Genomic DNA, 22863 nt, shown 5'->3' with positions numbered 1-22863 from the left:
GAATCTGTCTTTCACGTTAACTTATTTACTTTTCACCTTTTTGTCAATGTCTTAGATTACTTCCAGGAGCCAGTTACAACTATGGGAACGTCCCTATGTCAGACACTAAACATTCTTAGAAACCTTACCGGTGAGTTGTTAAGCACATCCCACAGGAACTATGGAGGTAGAAGGATACCTTAACAAAGACACTTTGGTATCTAATAAACTATAACTGACACTGTGTCATAAAACTAAATATACAATTATAGCCTTTTATAATGATTCAGACTTTAGGGCAATAAACTTTTAGAACTAAAAGAAAACCTCAGAGATTACTAGCCAAGCCTTTCTTTTTTTGTATGAAGAAACCAACCTAATGCAGCCAAACTAACCAATAGTCTATGATTTCAGCTAATTAACTGTAGAACTAAGACCAGAATTTGTCTTTTCTGATTTCCAATAGAAAATGTTCCCAGAATACTTTTGTTAGAGAAATTAGAAAAATATGAAAGTATGGACACATTAAGTATACAAAAAGTTCCAAAAGATTATTAAAGAAATAATCAAATATAAATTTGTCATAAATTTGACCTAAGATCAATATGCTAGTAAAAATGAACACGATTTAATTACTTGGGTTTATTACTGATTTATTCTTTTTTTTTTTTTGCATTCTGAGAAAGGCTTTTAAAGACTGATTTAGATGGTTCAGGTCATTTTTTTAGCTGTGAGGGGAATTTTATGTGTTGCCTTTTATTCACTCAGATTAGCGTAAATTTTCCAACTCATACCTTTGTTGCTTAGATTGGGATGTTTAAAAATAGCTGTCATGGTACCTAAGGAATTGAAGTGATTTTTTTAAAGAGAATTTATGAATATTTATGCTGTTCAAAGTACATTCCATTCTGTAAAAATTTACATATAGGATAAAATTTATAATTACCATTTATTTCATAATACAATTTCTTCAAATAGATAATTCATGAAAAATTATATAGACTCTAGGGGAAAATCTACAATTATCTTTTATGCTTACCTTTTTCTAAAATATAGAAATTTTTATTTCATACTAATTTTTAAAGTAACATCATTATGTTTTACCATTATGCCTTTTTTCACTTTTATTGCTGCTCAAATACAGTTGTCTCCATTTCCCCCCCACTGCCCCCCACCCCAGCCATCCGCACCTTCCACCCCCAATCCTACCCCTTTTTCATTTTGTCCATGTGTCCTTTATACATGTCCCTGACAGCCCTTCCCCCTTCCCCCTTCCCCCCCATTACCACTCCCACCTCCCCTCTGGTTACTGTGAGTTTGTCCTTAATTTCAATGTCTCTGGTTATATTTTGCTTGCTTGTTTGTTTTATTGATTAGGAATTGAAGTCTTGAAGGATGTTTAGTCACAGGGATTTAGGACCTTGCTAATCAGTGGCTTCCACAAATGACCAGCATCAGAATCATTGGGGAATTAGTTAGACTCTCAGCTTTCCCTTCTGTTGACCGAGACCATCTGAACCCGAATCTGTATGAACAAGATCCCAGGTGATTCTGATGCACATTCAAGTTTGAGAAGCACTTACTTAGTTAATAATTTCAGAACCTGGTCCTGTTTCTTGGCATTTCTTTCTCTGTTTCTTCCTTGCCTGCCTTTTTTCGTACCCACTCATACCCCGCAAAAAAGAACATAAAATATCAGTGTGTACTTTAACAAGCAAAAAGAATTTCAGGTCTAAAGTGCATAGAAGGAAGGAGAGGAGATATATCTCTTCATTCTCAGATAGCATGGGGCTAATTGGTTCATTATACCTATGTATCTTTGGAGCGTTTTTAGCATCTAGCAAATCTACATTCTTTTTCCTCTTCTGTATCCCCCTGGTCATTATTCACATTGGTCCCTGCTCCCCAAACCAAGGGTGTATAACTACATTGAGAAGTGACGTACAGGAGTTGATTACACAGTGTTGAATTTACAGTGGGTGAGCCACAAAGCGTCAAAGCAGGGACTGTCTGTTCTATTTAAGGACAGACCAGCAAAGGATTTGTTGCTGGTTATATAACGTGGGCGCCACAGTGAATAACAGGCATTGTGAGGCAGAGGAGAAATGTTTGTGATGAAAACAAAGTAAAATACCTAAATTCAGGGCTGCATATTCAAAACTGACTCTGGTGATTTTTTGGTCTAGTGAATGAGTGATTAAAAGTCTAGTGTAGTGATTAAGAGCTTAGACTCTAAGCTAAAACTTTTCTTGGTTCAAATCCCAACTCATTTAGTTCTTGGCTCATGACTTAGCAAGTTACTTAACCTCTTTAACCTCTTCATCTGAAAATGGGTAAAAGAAAACAATAGAACCTCCCTGGCTGGTGTGGCTCAGTGGATTGAGCACCAGCCTGTGACCAAAGACTCACTGGTTCGCTTCCCAGTCAGGGCTCATGCCTGGGCTGTGGGCCAGGACCCCAGTAGGGGGCATGCGAGAGGCAACCACATATTGATGTTTCTCTCCCTCTCTATCTCCCTTCCTTCCTCTTTGTCTAAAATAAATAAATAAAATCTTTAAAAAAGAAACAAGCCTTGGCTGGTGTAGCTCAATGGATTGAGCACAGGCTGCAAACTGAAGGGTTGCAGGTTCTATTCCCAGTCAGGGCACATGCCTGGGTTACAGGATAGATCCCCAGTAGGGGCACACAAGAGGCAACCACACATTGATGTTTCTCTCCCTCTCTCTCCTTCCTTTCCCCTCTCTCTAAAAAATAAATAAATAGAATATTTAAAAGAAGAAAAAGAGAGAAAACAATAGAACCTGCCTCACAGGCTTATTGTAAACAGTAAATAAGAAAATCTAAAAATACTTAGCACAGTGTCTGAAACATATTGCTCGGTAAGTGTTAGGGTGTATTTATTTCTTTGTTTGTTCATTGATTCAGTTATTCATGAAGATCCTTCTCAGCAGTTTCCCTTGTACACTATAGCATTATTTGTGGTGGTCGGGGGGGGGGGGAGATTTGGATATGGTCTGTGGCCATGACAAAGAGTTGGAGCCTTAACCAGAGGGAATTCTCTTGAGTATCTGTTGATCACCTCTGGGATAGTGAATACTGTGTGGGGTACGATGGTGGTAGTAGTGGTAGGGAGTCCAGTGAAAGAAAATGAGGAATACCATACAGTCCCTGGGGGCAGTTAGACCCTTGAGTTGTAAGAAATGAGATATACACCTACATGGAAGAAAAACTCAACATACAATTCCACAGCAGCATATTCATATGTTGAAAATTATGCCATAAAAATTAGGATCTTTGGAGTAACTGAAAGGCAACCATCAATATTGGTCATTAATAGGTTTTGTTTTCTTTAGGTATGGTCTAGTAAAGAAGGAAGAAAAGGGAGAGAACAGATCTGTTAGGCAAACTTATACTTCAACATACACTAGAGATTTTTTTAATCTCTTCTTTTAAGCGTAGATTCTTTGAATTGCGATTTAGAAGCTGACAAGCCCCAGCAGGGCTGTCCAACCTGTGGCCCATGGGCCACATGCAGCCCAGGACGGCTATGAACGCGGCCCAATACAAAATCATAAATTTACTTAAAGCATTGTGAGATGTTTTTGTGATTACGTGTTACGATGTATTTAATGTGTGGCCCAAGACAACTCTTCTTCTTCCAGTGTGGCCCAGAGACGCCAAAAGGTTGGACAGCCCTGCAGTGTGAAGTGTGGGTATTGATACGGTTAAAATAGTTGCCAGCCTCACTGCCTCCCTGTGGCTATATAAACATAGAATGCAGGCAAGATGGTGACATTATGAAGGGCGCTAATCAAATAGTGTTCTATAATTTCATCATTCCACTTTATGTCGACTACTTTTTAGCACTTTCAAAGGAATTCAGACTTTGGAAAAAATGGGAAAGTAGAGGAAGTTTAGAAATGTTCAACAAAAGAGCTGTAAATCAGGTGTTAAGATGAAAACTAGAGGTATGGTATATCTTGAGGAATTTAGGAAGGAAAGATGGCTTAGAAAAGATGGTTTAGAAATAGTCATAAAGAAAACAATGTTGGTTCCTTGTCCTCTATTCCCTGGGGTCCCTGCTGCTCTCTCCATGTCCAGAACAACTTTAGAAAGATGCTTCTGTGTACAGATCTGGAGAGGTGGGCAAGGAAGGGACAGGTTTGGGCTGGGGAGAGCGGGGAATGAGTAGAGTTGGTAGAGGAAGATAGCAGAACTGCATTCATGTTTGGGGGAAAATAAAAAGACTCTGAACTAAGACCATGGCAATAGGGTAAAAGGTAAAGAGAGTTTTCAAAGGTCACTTGTGAAACCGTCTTGTCCTGGACATCTTTAAATTGGAGCAGGAAAAAACACTGTTCTGGAATAAATACCCAGGGCCATCTGTTTCTAGAAACAAGTGGAAATCAGCATCCATCGGGGGCTGGATAAACGTCGTGTGAGGGCCTGGCCAATTCTTTAAGCCTGAAATCCCCTTCAAATGCTTGGTTCGCAGCCTCTGGTCCTCCCTCTGTGTGACTTGCTCTCTCTGCTTCTTTTCCACAGTGCCCGTGTATCCCAAGTCAGCAGTGCTTCAACAACAGGAGAGTAAGTTACTTGAATTGAAGGGGTTTTTTTTCCTTCTCCTTACCCACTTATTAAACAGAAAAAAAAAAGGCAATTCTAATGTTGGATAGTATCAGAAGATTAATACAATAAGCAACCAAATGATTTTGAAAACTACACAAGAGGAGAGCACTAAGTAAGAAATATTCCTATATGATCTTCTGTTGTGGGGGTGTGACTAGAGACGGCTCTACCATTTCAACATATGAGATTTTTATTTGTTTCAGTCTAGATAATGTCAGAGTCAATATTTGCAAAGAAGTCTGTGTGCTTTGAAAGGTATGATGCAACAGAGGATGCAAGTAAAGGTTAAAGTATTAACCGTGCCTTTGCATCTTCCTTTGTTAATTTTAGTCAGCCTCCATTTAGTGCATGCCTGCAACATGCCAAGCACAGTGTTAGGTGTGTAATGTCAAATGAGCCTCAGGCTCAGCCTTCAGTCTAATAGGAGCAGAGGAAAGAAATCACATCATTTTTCCACAGGGCAGCAGCAGCACTTGGTTAATTTTGTCCATCACGTGTCTTTTCCTCCTAAGGCTACCAATTGTACTTTGACTAAACTCTAAACCCCTGCTATCTGTGCTTGCCTACCTATCCAGCTACCTTGTTCATTTTGCCTCAAGCCCATGCATGACCTTCTGTTTCTGGAAAAGGCTAACCATATACTCGTATCTGCCCCAGAGCCCTTGCACTGGCTGTCCCTCAGCCTGGACATTCACTTTCTTATCATTCACCTCTTTGTTCCAATGTCTTCTTATTCAAGAAGTCATCCCTGACTACTCACACTCTCCAACCCTGTACTCTTATTTTGTAGAAAATTTATCACTACCTGAAATTTCACAATCTGTTTATTTTCTGTCTCTCCTCATAGCAATGTATATATTGCCATATTCGTGGCTGTACTCCTAACACCTAGAAAGATGCCTAAATAAGTATTTATAAATAGTCCCTTGCCCAAAGATTTTCCCTGCTGGGACATGGGTGGGCCTTTTTGGAGCATCTTCCATCAGTAGGGACCAGGTGGAGGAAGAGAGGAAGATGTGATGTGATAAGAAGGAAAAGAATTAGCAGAAGCATTAATTGGTATGAATTTGGATCTAATAGGATGAATTTGGATTATTTTTCTTTTTCATTAGGCGAGGAAGCAATCAGAAGGCAAGATTGACCTCTTACTAAACTTTGTGAATTTTAAAGAGATTCCAGAATTGTACTAAGATTGATATGTTCTTGCCTGTTTGTTTCCTGATAACCTTTATTTGTTATATGTCCCATATAGTTTGGAAAAGGTGTGTGGTTGGTCTATATGTGCATATTATATACTCACACTCCTATGTACTACTATTAGGTAATCTTGAATCGTTGGGACAAGGACTTCTAAATATAAAAGTTCTAATGCTCAAGTTATACTATACTTGTTCATTGTTTTAAAATAGTTTTAATGAAATTACTATGAGTCTATTATAAAACTATACTTGAAAAATCCAAAGTTCTTAAATTTCTAAAATCCATTTCATTTGAATGAGTGTATTTCTCAATCTGAACATTTAAATATATATAGATGGTTCTTTTTTAATTTTAACCGCTTTACTGAGATATAAAAAAACTACACATATTTAATGTATACAATTTGACGGTTTGGGTGTGATTCTTTTTTCAGATGAAGGAAAACATTTTGAAGAGTATAAATTTATAAATTTTTGTATCAGCTTATTCAAAATCATTGTGTTGATGAAAGGTTTAGACACATTGAAAGATTATCTGGCTTTAAAAACGATGCCTTATCATGCGCTCTTTTCAGCCCCTGTGCTTCACTATTTTTCTCAGGTTTAACGAAATAAGTTTATTCTTCCATCTGCAGTAATATATATTGGGACATTTGTATGAATACAGCTCAATCATATATATATATATGTATATATCACCATTTAACTGAATAGGTTCGGAAAGATTTTGCTCTTCTGTTATGAATGGTAATTGTCCTGGGGAGGTATTCTTTTGTTAATAGCATTATTCCCCATATAATTTTATCTCAAAAGAACTTTAAATAGACAATAGGCATCATAAAATTATTTGTGCAGGTTTTCTTTGTGAGCCATACTCTCCTCTGCAAAACTGGCATGCATTCTGGAAGAAACTCACCTTTTTAAGAATAGGTCCATTATTATTCTATGAGGAAAAAAGTCTTTCCTCATTCTGCCTTATATTAAATGACCTTATTTCCTGACTGCGTCCGATAATTGTTGCTAGACTTGTTGTGGGCATTTCAGTAATCCTGGACTCACAAAGAGGAGAGACAAAGTTATCAGATGGGTAGAATTTGTTCAGTTTAGTTTTGTTTTTAACGCACAATGCAGATACTCTTGAGGTGAGTGCCTCATATACTGTCTTTGCTCATGAAGTTGTAGTAGGTCTTCCATTAGAATACCAATATTTTCATATTTATGGGCACATATTTTTAAAGGCAATCACTGATAAACTTGATTGCTTGAATCATTCTTCTTTCTTTTTTTTTTTTTTTTTTTAACTAGACTCTTAGAAAGAACTATCCGGTCAGCTGTAGAACAGCACCTTTTTGATGTTAACAGCTCCGGAGGCCAAAGCTCAGAGGACCCAGAATCTGGATCATCCCCAGCACCTTCCACCACCTCCGCCAGACAGCGCCGACGCCTGTCCAAGGAGCAGGATGAAGTGCAATGTGGCAGAGACATGTGAGTTGACGTCGGTAATACTTATTTGTGTTTTCTCTTCTTTTAAAAATATACACCTGAGTTCGTCACTGTGTCATAGTCACTCCCATTTGAGTATTAAAATTAAAATCTTTAAAAATTTTCATTTTGACCATTCTAAATTTAGCTAACCTTTGGAAATTCATAGGTGCTTGAGTAAACATTTCAGTTTTGTCTTAATTTGACATGTTGTAGGAAGCCACCTCTGATTTAATATATTTCATTTCCTTGTGAAAGCTTATTTCAAAGAATCCTGAAAAAATGGAGTAAATTGCTATATGCCTGTCCAGAGGTGGCTTTTTCTTGTTAGACAACATTCAGTTGGCTGTTGGACTAGCATATGAACCAGCAGATTTTCCTACTATATTGACCTAATTAAATACTGGAGTATCTCTCTAATACTCTGACGGTTGAGTATGTTTTAGTATAAGGAAGGTTGAGCTTAAGTCTAATTAAAAGTGGAAATACTTGAGTTATTTATTATTATAATGACTAATTTTAAGGCATTCCCGCTGCATGAATTTCAAGAATAGTATTACAAGGAACTTTATTCTCGATTAAAAGGTTTGATAAATACAAATGAACAATTATTGAATAATCATGATTTAAATTGTCAAGGAAGATAAATTTATATGCAGTAAACTATATTCATATATTTTCACAAAAGCTTTAGTATTTTTATCTACTGTAGCATTTAGGCACTATGTAAAGTTATTGTCATGCCCTCATTATTACATGTCAAAGACTAAACTATACCCCAGTTCCCATCATTCTTTCTTACCTGGACTCATACTCTACATCAAAAAGCTTTCTCTTGGTGATGCATTCTTTAAACTTCTATCCACTTAACAAAGTCTTTATCTGACCTTTGTTTATGGTATATATTTTGGGGGGCATAGAATTCTAAGTTGAAAGATTATTATTATTATTATTATTATTATTTTGGTCACTACTTTCAATGTTACTCCATTGTCTCCTGGGTTTCACTGTTTCTGATAAGTCTCCTGTTTTTCTTATCTTTGTACCTTTACTTATTACATGTTTTTTTTCCTGACTAAAGAATTTAAGCTGTTAATTATTATGGGCCTTGACACAGTTTTCTTCATACTTCACATGTTTAAATGTCTGCTTTTATAGTTTTCATCATGTGTAGTAAAACTTTGGCCATTATTTAAATAAAAATGCCCTGTTGTTTAAAAAAAAAAAGAGAGAGAGAGAAAGAAGACTTCTTGTTGCTTAAAGGAAAACACAGAACATAAATGGTATGTGTAAATTCATGCTGCACATTACTTGAGTGTTGCATTAACCCTGTACTTTCAGAAGTGAGGCAGGATCATTGGTATGACCAGCTGGCTTTTCAAGTGACATGAGCGGCACTTTTCTTTCATTTTTATTGAGCAATAATTGATATACATCACTGTATAAGTTTAAGGTATAAACATAATGGTTTGATTTACATATATTTTGATATAATGCCAAATAGGTTTAGACTATCAGCACTTTAAAAAATAAAAAGCATTTGTGTTGGAGGCAGTGAAGAGGACAGACTGCTGGAACGTTCCTTTTAGAAAACAGAAAAAATATGATACAGGAGATTTATATTTTAAATTAGCTACTGGCCGAGCTTTATAGGCAGTGTTTAGGTGTATGATTAGTTTGTGGACTGCTTATATTGTCTTACACAGCAAGTATAAATTATTCATTTACCATTGTTCTTATCCTCTGCCTCATTTTTTGCCAAATTGCAGCAACACTTTGCATTTTTAAAATACCCTTAGTGTGTCACAACATCATGCTTGTCACCCGCCCTCTTTGTTTGCACAGAGGGACAGCCAGCGGAGGTTGGAAGTAGCAGTGAGGCCGGCAGAGAGAAACGGACTGTGGTTAATGGTGACAGTGGGTGCATGGCCGCAGACGGGAGGAACGCAGTGGGGCAAGGTCAAAAATGAATAGGAGCTAGACAAGGAGAGCATTGTGAAACCCAGGGTAACCTCTCCTGCAGATGTACGTATAGTTTTCCAAGTCCAAGGATGTTTCTTTTTCTTTTTTAATTGACACGGAGAGAGAAACACCGGTTTGTTGTTCCACTCATTTATGCATTCATTAGCTGTATCTTGTGTACGGTATGTCCTGACCGTGGATTGAACCTGCAACCTTGGCATACCAGAACAATGCTCTAACTGATGGGGCTACCTGGCCAAGGCCAGGGGAGGCTCTCTCCTAAACTGACCCTGGGTCACTGTCATTCTTTGTTCCCCCTGCCTCAAGTCCTAGCCTACACTGAACCACTTCTCTGAGCTCTCCAGGTCTTTGGAAAATGAGGCCCTTATCTCTCAGGACCCACACCTACTACTTTTTCCCCATGAGGGTTTCTTCATTTGTCCTCAGGAGATACACTAACATGGCATCAATTGTGAGAAAGTTGAGAATTATTACTATAGCCTATAGTAAGTATGCTTTTCTCAATATATGCTTATATGTAATTGACTCATTTATCTAATATTTTCAGGAGGATTTGCTTGAAAAATAAGGAAATATTAACCCAGACTTTACTATATATTCCATTCAAAATTGCTAGCCCTATATAATGGTTAAAAATCTGCTGAAAAATAGGAATTTTTTGAATTACTATCTCTTATTTTGCCTCTTAACAAATCAGAGCTGCAGCCATATTTTTGAGAAAATCCTTGAAGCTAATGGTTACCATATTTTGAGATGAGATTGAAGAGTCAGTACCGTCTATACTAAAATTATCATAGCAGATTTTTGAAATAAGCAATACAGAAGTTAGACTAGACAATGTATACTTCATTTTAGCGTACATGATTTCTTATTTGTCTAAATTCATAAGGAAATATTATCAGGTTTATATTATTATTTGTTACAATAAAAACATAAAAACTTAGACAATATATTTATTATGCGAAAGGGTGCAGTTTAAAAATTTACCATTTGCTGGGTGCATGGAAATGTTGAATCTTGGTGATAGGCATATGAAAGTTCATTGCAATGAATGAAAATTCCATAATAAATATTTTTAAGGCAAACTGTAATTTTAAAATGGTTTTAATATTTTAAAACATGATGAACTGGAAAAATTTTTATTATAAGATATTATATTGAATTCCTACTGCAAAGTAAAAAAAGCATGCTATGTTAGAGGAAAAATAAATGGTTCAGTATTGCTGGAACATTAAATGTGTATGTAGGGGTAAGGAGGAGACTCTGAGAAAAACAAGATATGAGATCTAGATAGTAAAAGTGAGATGCCACAGAGATCTAAGGTCAAGTCATAGGTAAGCGATATCAAGTATGATTTAAATCTCTCAGAATGTTGCAGGAAGGAAGGAATTGTGTACCAGTGCTCCTCACACTCACATAGGTCCTGTGGTGAGAGGCACTGACTCACACAACAGCAAAGACTTTCTTTTGCGAACAGGATTTCCACATGAACATACCTGCACAATCAGATTTTCATGTATTTATTTGAATAGGATTTATTCCAGCCATTCATTCACTATTCAAAAGCTTCTAAAATAAACTTTGTACCATAACAGAGTACCACAAACTAGAGAGCTTAAACAACAGAACTTTATTTTCTCACAGTTCTGAGAATCTGGAAGTCCAAGCTCAAGGTGCTGACAGGGTTGATGAGGCCTCTCTTTTCAACTTGTAGACAGTGCCTCCTCACTGTGTCCTCACATGGCCTTTCTTCTGTGTGTGTGCTCTCCCGGTGTTTCTCCCTCTTCTTATACTTCTAAGGACACCTGTTCTACCAGATTAAGCCCCCACCTTCATAGCCTCATAACCTCATCTAACTTTAATTACCTCCTTAAAGACCCTATCTCCAAATATAATCACATTGGGATTAGCACTGCAACATATGAATTTGGAGAATTCAGTTTAGTCTATAACAGCTTTAAAACGTAAAACCCCTCCATTAAAAAATTTATAATTGGATTTATAACCCAGAGTTAGGGAAAATATGAAGAGTGACCAAAAGACAGAATTTAAATAGTAAAACAAATAGTTTTGAATTTCAGAACAAATTCCTCTTGCCATCCACAGCAGGCCCTACTCCCGGTGCATGGAGGGGAAATATCTGAGAATATTTGCATGAGTATAACTGCTGGCATGTTAGTCCCCGTCAGCTCTCCCAGATGTCTTCACTTATTTTACATTAGGATTTTTCTTATAAATTTGCACATATCTTTTGTGTAATTTTACAAAATCTGTGTATTTTTACATTAAAAGTTGTATAAAAGAGAAAATTAAATGTGGAATATTAAAAATCACAGAAGATAAAGCAATATCACTTTGGAAATAGTATGATAATATTACTTCATAATTTTGCTCCGCTACAGTTCATCTAAGACAGAATATGAATTTAGATTATAGAATAAATATTTAATGTTATCATTCATTTTTGGATATGGTTGAACTGAAAGTAAAATGTGGTCATCTATTTCACTTTTTTGAGCTCATTTATTTTAAGATATAGCTTTAGGTGCTTAAGAACGTACCTTTAGAGTCATACCATGAAGAAGAGTAAAATCTCATTCATTTGTACCTTCTCGAGCCGTGGTGCTGCACTGATGGTTTAATTTGCTCTATGATGTAGTAAAAGACAAACAAACAACCAGCCAAGATGGAGGTGTAGGTAGAAATGCTTCACCTCCTCACATAACCAAAAGAAGGGTAATGAACAATTTAAAAACAAGAAACAAGAAACAAGAACTGCCAGAAAATCAAACTGCATGGAACTCAACAACCAAGGAGTTAAAGAAACACTCATCCAGACTGGTAGGTAGGAGAGGCAGAGATGGGCAGCCAGGTGGAGAGGACCCAGAGCAAAGCAGCAGACCACGCAGGTGAGGCAGGGCTGGCTGACCGGGACACTAAAGACTCAAAATAGCCAGCTGTAAAATCCTGTGGGGGTTGCAAAGGTGGGAAAAACTCCCAGACTCACAGGAGAGTTCATTGGAAAGTGGGGCTAGAACAGAGCAAGAGAGGGACATCATTGTTCCCTCTCTGGCCCCTCCCCCACAGACAGTACCACAACGCAGTAAAGAGGGTTGCCCCACCCTGGCAAATACCTAAGACTCTGCTCCTTACAACATAACAGGTACACTGAGACAGAGAAGTATGGCCCAAATGAAAGAACAGATCAAGACACCAGAAAAAGAGCTAAGCATGAAGAGATAGACAACCTATCTGATGCAGGGTTCAAAACACTGGTAATCAGGATATTCACAGAATTGATAGAGCTGGGTCAAAAAATGAAGTAAGAAATAAAGGTTATAGAAAGTGAAATAAAGGGAAATATACAAGGAGCCAGCAGTAAAGGGAAGGAACCCAGGACTCAAATCAACAATTTGGAACAAAAGAAAGAAATAAAGATCCAACCAGAACAAAATGAAGAAATAAGAATTCAAAAAAAAGAGAGAAGAGGTTTAAGAACCTCTGAGACAACTTTAAGTGCTCCAACATCTGAATCATAGGGATGCCAGAAGAAGAGGAAGAGCAAGAAATTGAAAACTTATTTGAACAAATAATGAAAGAAAACTTCCCCAATCTGGCCAAGGAACTAGACTTCCAGAAAGTCCAGGAAGTCCAGAGAATCCCAAAGAAATTGGACCCAAGGAGGAACACACCAGGGCACATCAAAATTAAGTTACCCAAGATTAAAGATAAGGAGCCAATCTTAAAAGCAGCAAGAGAAAAGGAGACAGTTACTACAAAGGAGTGCCCATAAGACCATCAGCTAATTTCTCCAAAGAGACCTTACAGGCAAGAAGGCGCTGGAAAGAAGTATTCAAAGTCATGAAAGGCAAGGACCTACATCCAAGATTATTCTATCCAGCAAAGCTATCATTTAGAACGGATGGCCAGATAAAGTGCTTCCCAATTAAGGTCAAGTTAAAGGAGTTCATCATCACTAAGTCCTTATTACATGAAATGTTAAAGGGACTTATCTAAGAAATAGAAGATCAAAAACTATGAACTGTAAAATGACAACAAACTCACAACTATCAACAACTGAACCTAAAAAACAAAAACAGAAACTAAGCAAACAACTAGAACAGGAACAAAATCACAGCAATGAAGATCACGTAGAGGGTTATCAGCAGGAAGGGGGAGTGGGGAGGATGGGTGAAAAGTTACAGGGAATAAGAAGCATCATTGATAGGCATAAAATAGACAGGGGGAGGTTAAGAATAGTATAGGAAATGGAGAAGCCAAAGAACTTATATTGGAGGGAAAATATGAAGAGTGACCAAAAGACAGAATTTAAATAGTAAAACAAATAGTTTTGAATTACTTCATATATATACTTATATATGTACAACCTATGGACATGAACTAAGGGGCGGGGAATGCTGCGGGGAGGGTACAGGGTGGAAGGGAAATAAAGGGGAGGAAAAAATTGGGAAAACTGTAATAGCATAATCAATAAAGTATACTTAAGGGGAAAAAAAGACAACATTTTGCTAAGTAATTTAATTTTATGGAAACCTCTTAAAAGGGAATGTTTAAAATACTTAAAGCAAACTATTTCAAGAACGTTAAATAAACTAAATTCTGTAATTATGACATTTATATCTACTTCTAAAACTAAGTCATGAAGCACCTCTAGTAATAAGCTTACATCCTGGAATTCCTTGCACTGGGAAGTCACAACTCTGTATTTCAGTTAAAATGCTTTGTACTCCATAGTTTTTATTATACTGTTTCTACCATAATAATCTAACACAGATTTAGATATTAATGCATTTTTAGTATGCCAAACTGCCTTTATCATTTGGTAAATCAATATGTCTCATTGTAGAGGAACAAATATTATATTTCCTTTTCTGATTTTCTCCATACATTGTATTAATGTATAAAATTTATATGTGCATATGTGTGTATATATAATATATACATATATATTGTGTGTTTATATGTACATATAATATATATGTGGGAATTATTTTGTTAGGCTTGCACTAGTCTTCCTGTTTGCATACAAATTACTTTTGGTACAAATACAAAAGTTGTTCATTGCTAGAAGCACAGCCCTTGCCAATTTGCCTCTAGGAATAATTTCTCTTTTACAGTGATTTATTTTGCACCAAAAGGTGTCAGGAGTGACACTCTGCTCAGATTTTGATCAAAGGTGGAATTTCTAGGCACTCTCCTGACTCCTTTGTGACACAGTGGCAGTGTCATTAAAATGTCCCTTATACCTTTCAAAATACAATTAAGGTAATTTTCTTTCAATTCTAGGGGACTTATCAACAAAGAAAATATTCCTTCTGGGTTCACTGACCTTGGTGATTGTATTTTGAGTGCTCAGGAAGTGGAAAAATTACATGAAAATACTTCTGGCTATATTGGAGAAAGGGGCAAACCTAAACGTCAGAAATCCAGTTCGAAACTTTCAGAGCTCAATGAAAATCAAGATGGTCTTGTGGTAAGTGAATAATTCTATAAAATTTTTACTGTGGCCAACTAGGAAATATCACATTTCTTTTCCTTGCTTTGTAAAAAATAATAATTTCAATCTTTAGTTTACAGAATTATAAAATATGAGGTATGAAAGAGACCTTAGAGCTACTAAGTACACATACTTGTATTTCTCTTTTCTAAATATAAAAACTAATACTGAGAAAGATTATATTCTACCAAAGGAACCAGAGAAAGAAACACTTTGATTTCCATATTATTCAAATTGGTCTGATTTTTGTCTCATTCTTTTGAGCACTTTTAAATTTTATTTTTGGAACAAAATTGTCAGTAACTTGCATTTGTCCTTGTTTTTCCACATTCTGTTTGTTCTTGTCTATATGAATATGTAGAAAACAATTTTTAATGAATGAACTTAAAGCAAGCTGAGAGAAAAATACAAAGGGATAAAGGATCAGCTGTCTTCATGTTCAGAAATTTATTTTCAAATCTATATTCTTTGAAGTATTTTCTTCCAAATTAATCAGAAACACAAAACAATGACTCTCCTACACAGTTACCTCAGCCCTGAGCCCAGGATCATTAATTTGATATATAAGAGATTTCAGTCAATAACTAAATAATTATTTGGTTTAACAGTTACCATACATCATCGTTTTTTGTGTATGCTTCAGTTTCTCTGAAAAGTGAGAACCAAAGTCTGTCTTCTAGTTTTCTTTAGTTTGAAAAAATTTAACCAAAAAAATATAAAGATAGATTTTATAACCTGAACTGGTATTCCTAAAAAAATAGGTAATATACATTCTCACTGTTTAGTGTGTACATCTTCTGACCTGCCTGATCTCTGACCACAAGCTGGCTCCATGCTGGGTTCACACATTTAGCGCCATACACTTAGCAAAACTTATAGGGCACCTGTTTTTTCATTGTCAGTTTCTGCGTGTACTCACAAAAGATTCCCAATTTTGCCCTAAATAAAATATACTCAAATGCAAACTTAGGAAAAGCATGTTTATTCAATTTTTCCCCAAATAAACTGATCAGCTGGAGTGGACAGAGAGCAGTCGTTTACCTGAGCCCCAAGTCTCACACAGTTCCCAAATAAAGAATATTAGGGCATTATACACAGTAAATGGTATTTAATATTAACTTAATTCCCATTTGGGGGGGGAAATAAGTTTTTAAAAATCATACTAACTCTATTAGCTCTTTATTTGGTCCATGATTTGCTTATCTGCCAAAGAAAATCACAGTGACTAAAAAGTCTGACTCTTAACTTCTTTGAAAAGAACGTATTAATACCTCTCTGTTTGAATCTTTTTACTGAACTGAACCCATAAATTTTTTTTCACCAGGGATAGTGTCCAAAATGACCTAAATTGTAATAGCTAATAAAAATGGAGAACTACATTTATTCCTTAGAATATGTGGTTAATTATAAACACTATGGACATAGTCTTTGTTTAAAACCATTTACCGTATTTTGCCATGTATAATGTGCTCTTTTTTGCCCAGATTTTTGAAGGAAGAATAGGATGTGCATTATACATGAGTATAATAATTACACACCATCGGTATGATAATAGATATGATAATCCCATGTATAATGTGCACAAAAACGTGGGTGCACATTATACACAGCAAAATATGGTAGATGGGAGAGACTAATTTCATTTTGGTCTTATTTATGCAAAAGGATTTGCCCCAACCTTAGTTGCCAGTTTCCACATTCCAGGATTGTGCATGTCACATGTTAACATAAGTGAGCTAAGTGGACCATGTCTTTGTTGCAATGAATAATTTAAAATCCTGCCAACACAACTTAGAAGAAAAACTTTCTTCATTGATTAAAGTGAGGGTGTTCTCTAAGACCTATTCCAACTCTCATACTCCATGAATGTTTAAATCTGATCTTCACAGGTAACCACAAAGCAAAGAGCCAGAGAACATAACAATGACTAGTATTTAGACTACATCCTGAAAGTTAAGTTGCGCATCTTAACTAACACTATTTTTAATCTTCTAATATTACTTTACCCAACTCTCCTTCAAAGTCTTTTTCTACTCTACTTCAGGTTCTTCGCACCTTGACTAAACATCTGTTTATATGGCTGGGCGGGGGGGCGGTGTCTATGGTACATAATTGTGTGCCTTCTTTGTGCCAGGAAATACCCTGCAGATACAACAGTGAGAAGAGTAGGCAGGAATTGCTGCCCTCATGGAGCCCCACATCCTAATAGGGGACATAGACAATAATCAAGAAAAATAAGTAAAACATAACATGTTAGATAATGATAACTACTAGAAAGAAGAATAAAGCAGGAAATGGGGACAGGAATAGTGAAGGGGCATGGGATGCAATTTTAAATAGAGTGGTCAGAGAAGACATCTCCAGAATTTGACATTCAAGTATGAAGACCTAGAGGAAGCAGGGAAGCAAGCCCCAGAAGTACATACTATAATGGCAGATAGCAAAGGCCCTGAGGTAAAAATTTATCTGGAATGTTCAAGAAACTACAAGGACACCATTGTGGCTGAGGGAGAGTGAGCAAAGTGAGAGAGGTAATGGAAGAGAGGGCAGATTAAGTAAGGCCTCAGAGGTCATTGTCATGCTCTGCCTTGACTCTGGGTGAAATGAGAAGCCACTGGAGGGTCTAGATAGAATGGTGACCTGAGTTACTGAAATTTGGTTTGACTACTCTGTTGAGAATGGACAGGAAGTGGGCAGAAGCAGGGAAACCAAATTAGGGAGCTATTGCAGTAGTGTATGTTTGAGATGATGGTAGTGTGAACTCAGGTGACACCAGAACCAGCACATAGTGCCTTGCAAGCTGTACAATGCACTACTGCAGGGGGCACTGTTCACATCAACTAAAACGAGAATGGTTCCTCATAGAGTAGGACACGGCAGTAGTCATGAAGCAGTGGACGGGCTCTGGATACATTTTGAAGGTAGAATTGATAGGATTTCCTGACATTACCTGTGGGGTATGAAAGTAACAGAGGAGTCAAAGATGACTCCACGATTTTTGGCCTGAGCGACTAGAAGATTTGTGTTGCCAATTTACTGAATTGGAGAAGACAGAAGTTTGAGGATAGTATCATGAGTTCAGTTTTGGACATGCTAAGACTGAACTGCCCATCAGTTATCTAAGAAGAGGGAGGCAACTAGATTTGTGGCCTAGAGTCTGGGGAGGATGTCCGGACTAGAGATAACAGTGTGGGAGTGACCAGCAGATAGAGGCTATTTAAAGGCAGTATACTGGATGAGTAACCAAGGGAGCAGTGTGGACAGAAAAGAGAAGTGGCCTCCGGGACGTGAGCCTGAGGCAAACCAACATTTAGAGGATGGGGAGATGAAAACATACCAGTAGAAAAGAGTTAAGAAGGAGCATCCAGTGAAGTAAAAGAAAAATGAGGTGAGTTTTTGTTGTCTTGGAAACTAAGCCAAGTATCTTGAGTTGGGGGGGAGGGTCAGTTGATCAAGGGGAAGACTCTCTTTGACCACTGGAATTCGCAAACTGGAGATCACTTAATAAGAGCAATTTAGGGGGGGAGATGGTAGCAAAAGCCATTTTCCAGAAAAAATGAGAGGAGAGTAACTGAAGACAGTGAGTAATAATTTCACAGTGAATCTCACCAGCCCACAACGCAGCCGAAGAGGAGAATGTGTTGTAGATCTAAAAAAAAAAAAATGCATCTTGCAGATTTGAAATGTCTAACGTGGGAACTGCCAGCTGTGTGAGCACTGCCCCCTTTGTCCTTTCACCTCTTGCTGTTGTCATGACCAGCAGAGGCCAAGAGAGTAACAGATAATTCAAAGCTCGAAAGTTAGTGTCAGTGAGTGGCATTAGAGTCCTCTGCCCTGTCACTGGTGCCATGGCCTCAGCCTTTTCCTCTCTCCTTCAACTAGCTCAGCCTGTGCCCTTCAGTCTCTGTCAGCAGGAAGCCTTATCTCTTGGTTTACTTTGAAGAGTTAAGACATCTGGCTTGTTTTTCAACAAGCTTCCTCAGTACTGCTTCAGAATTTCTCTAGATCTCCACTCATTTTATTTTCTTACCTGGTCAAATGCTAAAGTGGCTTTTCTAAATTCAAAGGTTAACCTTTAAGGTTAAGAAGTGTCTTTGGAAAGTCCATGTTCTACATCCATCTCCCCGCCCCGCCCCCATGTGTGCATACAGGCATAGACACACACACTTGTCATCGGTTTCGTCATTGGCTCCTTTCTGTTGGCCAAGAAAAAAAGGCTCTGTGTCTAAAAACTGTCTCTAGAGCACAGTTTAACAGTTTGAATCAAAAGCCATAACTCAGTCATGCATTTTATCCAATGATCCTACCCCTGCTGCTTTGTTCTACTACGTAACCTTAAATATGGAAAAGACTGTAAGTATTAATTTTCTCACCACAAGGGTATCTATAATTATGGATAATTAGAAGCAATTTAAATGTTCAAAAGTAGGAGATCAGATAAGTAACACTTGTGCCTCTATGTCAATTCAATAAAATATTATGCAATAATTAAAAAGTATGGCTCCAAAGACTATGTAATAGAAAATATTTGACAAGTTGTGTTTTAAGTGCTGAACATATATCTTCAATTTAATATCCCCAGTAACCCATACGGTACATATTATTAAAATTCTAAACATGGGGAAAATGAGGTACAAGATGTTAAATAACTTGTTCAAGATCACATGTAATAGTGAGGGATTCCACTATCCTCTCATGCTCTCCCTCAATACTAAAAGTAGGTCATGAAGCAGGATCTGCAGGGCCTGCATTTGTGTATGTGTGTGTATTATTCACTCGTAGGGAAAAAACCTGAAAGGAAGTGCACCTAAACGTCACTGTGTTTGTATTACGGTGGTGGTGGTGGTGGTATTAGAGGCAGTTTTTACTCCATCCTCTGTTTTCCACATAGTCACAGTCACAGTCATGTGAGTGCACTAATTCTATAAATAGCAGACATTTACTATATGAAGAACAAAAGCTAGTTTAGTAGCTCTCTTACTCACAAGCAACGTCAATCCGATGTCACATCCTCCCTCTAAACTGCTGGTGAGGTTCAAGGAACGAGCGTAAGTCTTGCAGTCAGAGCTGAATCCCGGTTTCTTGTCTATCATTTAATAGCTATGGCAAGTGAGCACGTCACTCAGTTACCACAGTTACTTCATCTGTAAAATCAAGGATATTAATATTCTTGTTATCATTTTTTGTGAGATTTAAATGCAACAAAATGTGCTAAAGAACAGGAAAAACTGAAAACAGTACCTATTTACATTCCTTTCTCTTCCCTCTGCTCTGATCTTCAATACCTTTCCCTCACTTACCATCAAGTATTTGGAACAGTCTGTACTTGTTATTTCCAACTCTTTTCACACTTTTTCATCAACCCCTGGAGTCAGAAGTCTACCCCCACTTCTCTGAAGAAACTGCTTTCTTCATATCACTAGTTGGGCCTGTGGTTGGAACTGGCCTTTTAAGACCCTTGTGCTGTGACGTCTGCTAGATCCTTGGCCTCGCTGAGGCCGGTGTTTCTTGATACTTTGTCCCTTTTTCTCAGAACTCTTTCTCCCTTGGCCTCGATGACCGTGACCTCTCCTTGTCCTTTTACTACAATGACTATTTTCTTTTTTGCTGTATCCTTCGCAGGCTCATTTCCCACAAAGCATACTTGATGTAAATGTTACCCACATTTCCGTCTCATATCTCTTTTCTATCAGCACTTTATCTGAGAGCTTCTCCACTTCCATGGCGCCAGATGTCACCTCTCTACAAGTGACTTCTAAACCAACATTTAATTGATGCTTTCTGCAGTTCACCTTAGAAAGTACTTCAATGTCAACATGTTAAAACCAAGCTTACTGTCTTTTCTTTTCCTCTTTGATCTCTTTGTCACTCGAGGTACCCATTTGAGTACATCAGATCATCATCATCTTTGTCATTTTCTAAGTCCTTTCCTTTTTCTTACCCCTAGTCCTTCTTCCAACTTTTCAATAATTTGTCAAATCTTGTTGAGTCTACTGTAAAAATGTTATGTGCACCACCCCTTTCTCTTTGTGTTGCCTTTACATAGCTGAAGCCCTAGTTATAAGTAGTCTAGAACCTCAAAACAGCCACCAGCATCTCTCTCCAACTCCACCCTCCGCCCTCTGCCCTCTGCCATCTTCATACCAATTTATCTGCTACTGCAAAACAGTCATCTGGTCTTTCCTCTGTACGGTACAGCTCAGCAAGAACTCCTGCAAAAACTACATGACTGTTATTCTCTGAGTGGTGTCAACATAAGGTAAAGAAGCCAACATCGTGAACCACAGATTTAAAATTATTCATTCCTTCAATTGTACAACAGAAGACTATTGACCAGCACTGTTTAGGCATGAGGAACACAAAGGTGACCAAACAAACACACTCTCTGTTGTCCTGAAGTTGACATTTTCAAAGGATGAGACAGAAAAGAAACAAGTAAATATATAGTCAGATAGCAGTCCATGCTGTGGAGAGAAATGACACTGGATAAATAAAGTAGGAAGTGGTGGGAGATCAAGGATTGATATTGTACAGATTAAGGTCCTCAGGTCAGGCCTCACTGAGGACAGAAATTGTGCAGGGGCCTGAAGGAGGTAAGGGAACCATCGGGATATCTAGGGAGAGACTTTCCAGGTAAAGGCGGCAGGAAGTCTTCACCTTTTGAGGCTAAGGAAGAGGCTGCTGTGGTTGGAACAGAGTTGAGAGTAGAGCATTGTAGGAGATGAGGTCATGATCATTAAGGCTTTGTAGCCATTTTCAGGTCTTTGGCAGTTACCCTAAGTGAGGTTAGGACCATTAGAGGATTAAAGGGAAGAAAGTGATTTTCTGATGTACCGTTTGAAAGCATCACTCAGGCAACTGTGTGAAGAATAGACCAGGGTGATGAGGGATAGACAAGAACTGAAGCAAAATAATTGACATCATCTCAGTTCAGGCCAGGATTACAGCAATGGAAGTAGTATGAAGTAGTCAGACTATGGATGTATTTTGAAGTGGAACCAAGAGGATCCTCGAATGGGTTAGATATGGGATGTGAAGAAGCGGGGGAGGGATGCAGGACATCACCAAGACTGTTGGAGTAGCTAGAAGAATGGAATGCCATTTACTAAGGTGGAGAAAACTGTTGGAGGGGTAAGTCAATAATTTCTTCAGATATGTTGAGCTTGAGATGCTTATTAGTAAAAAAAAGTCAGGTAGGCAGTTATATATATGAATCTGGAGTTTAGGGGAGGGGAGAGATAAAATAAATTTGGAAGTCTTTGGCACACAGTTGGTATGTAAAGCCTTGAGATAGGCTGAGCTGGCCCCTAGGAATTGAGCAGAAAGAAGGGGTCCAAGGACTGTGCCCAGGGACATAACAACATTTAGAGGATAAGTGGAAGGGAAGATACAAACAAGCAAAACAGATTAAGAAGCAGCAGCTAGCAATTTCCAGTACAGTATAGGGGCAACAGCTTATTAGATTCGAGTCAAGAGAAAATCAGAAGAGAGAAATTGAAATAGTGAGTAACCAGTAATTTGATATTATAATACCTAGCTAGCCTACATCTACTTTTGCTGGGAGCTATTTTGATGGAATAGAAGAAGAAAAGCCTCCTCAGGTGAGTTCAAGAGAGTATAGGGGGAAATGAAGGAAAATGATACAGTAGCTGGAGACAATTCAAGATTAAGAGAGTCTTTTTAAAAGGCAGTGTGTATAGCACAGTATTTGTATAAATTAAGCCAAAGGGAGGAGGAAATGATGATGCAAGAGAATGGGATCCATTGCAGGGTCAATGTTCTGGAGTAATTGATGGGGGATGGGACCTAGTGGACAAGTGGAGGGGTTTGACTGGAAATTACTTCGATTCAAAGACCGTTTCATCAGGAACTGGAATGGTTTTCCCTCACCACCTCCTTCACATAGCACCAGAGATCTGTCCCTGTGTCCTAACTGCAGCCTACCTCTCATCTAAGAAAAATGAATACTCTCTTAACTTTTTAAAAAATATTTTTATTGAATTTATTGGGGTTACATTGGTTAGAAAAATTATAAAGATTTCAAATGTACAGTTCTGTCATTCATCTTTATGT

At 37.6% G+C, this 22863-nt stretch overlaps 1 protein-coding gene across 6 annotated transcripts in view; it reads left to right on the top strand.

Annotated features, from left to right (window-relative positions):
* The window catches only part of FAM13A (family with sequence similarity 13 member A), a 278405-nt gene that overhangs the window by 207630 nt on the left and 47912 nt on the right, over positions 1–22863 (top strand). For all 6 annotated transcript variants that reach the window (XM_053922889.2, XM_071221261.1, XM_053922887.2 and 3 more), the window contains 3 exons: positions 4525–4566; positions 7113–7292; positions 14580–14766. In XM_053922889.2, the coding sequence (XP_053778864.1) occupies positions 4525–4566; positions 7113–7292; positions 14580–14766 (409 nt within the window). The remainder of the gene's footprint in view (positions 1–4524; positions 4567–7112; positions 7293–14579; positions 14767–22863) is intronic.

This window comes from Desmodus rotundus, chromosome 4 (genome assembly GCF_022682495.2).
Source record: "Desmodus rotundus isolate HL8 chromosome 4, HLdesRot8A.1, whole genome shotgun sequence".
In the NCBI taxonomy this organism is placed as follows: Eukaryota; Metazoa; Chordata; class Mammalia; order Chiroptera; family Phyllostomidae; genus Desmodus; species Desmodus rotundus.
The sequence above is the reverse complement of the archived record's forward strand: the minus strand, read 5'-3'. Positions and strand labels throughout refer to the sequence as shown.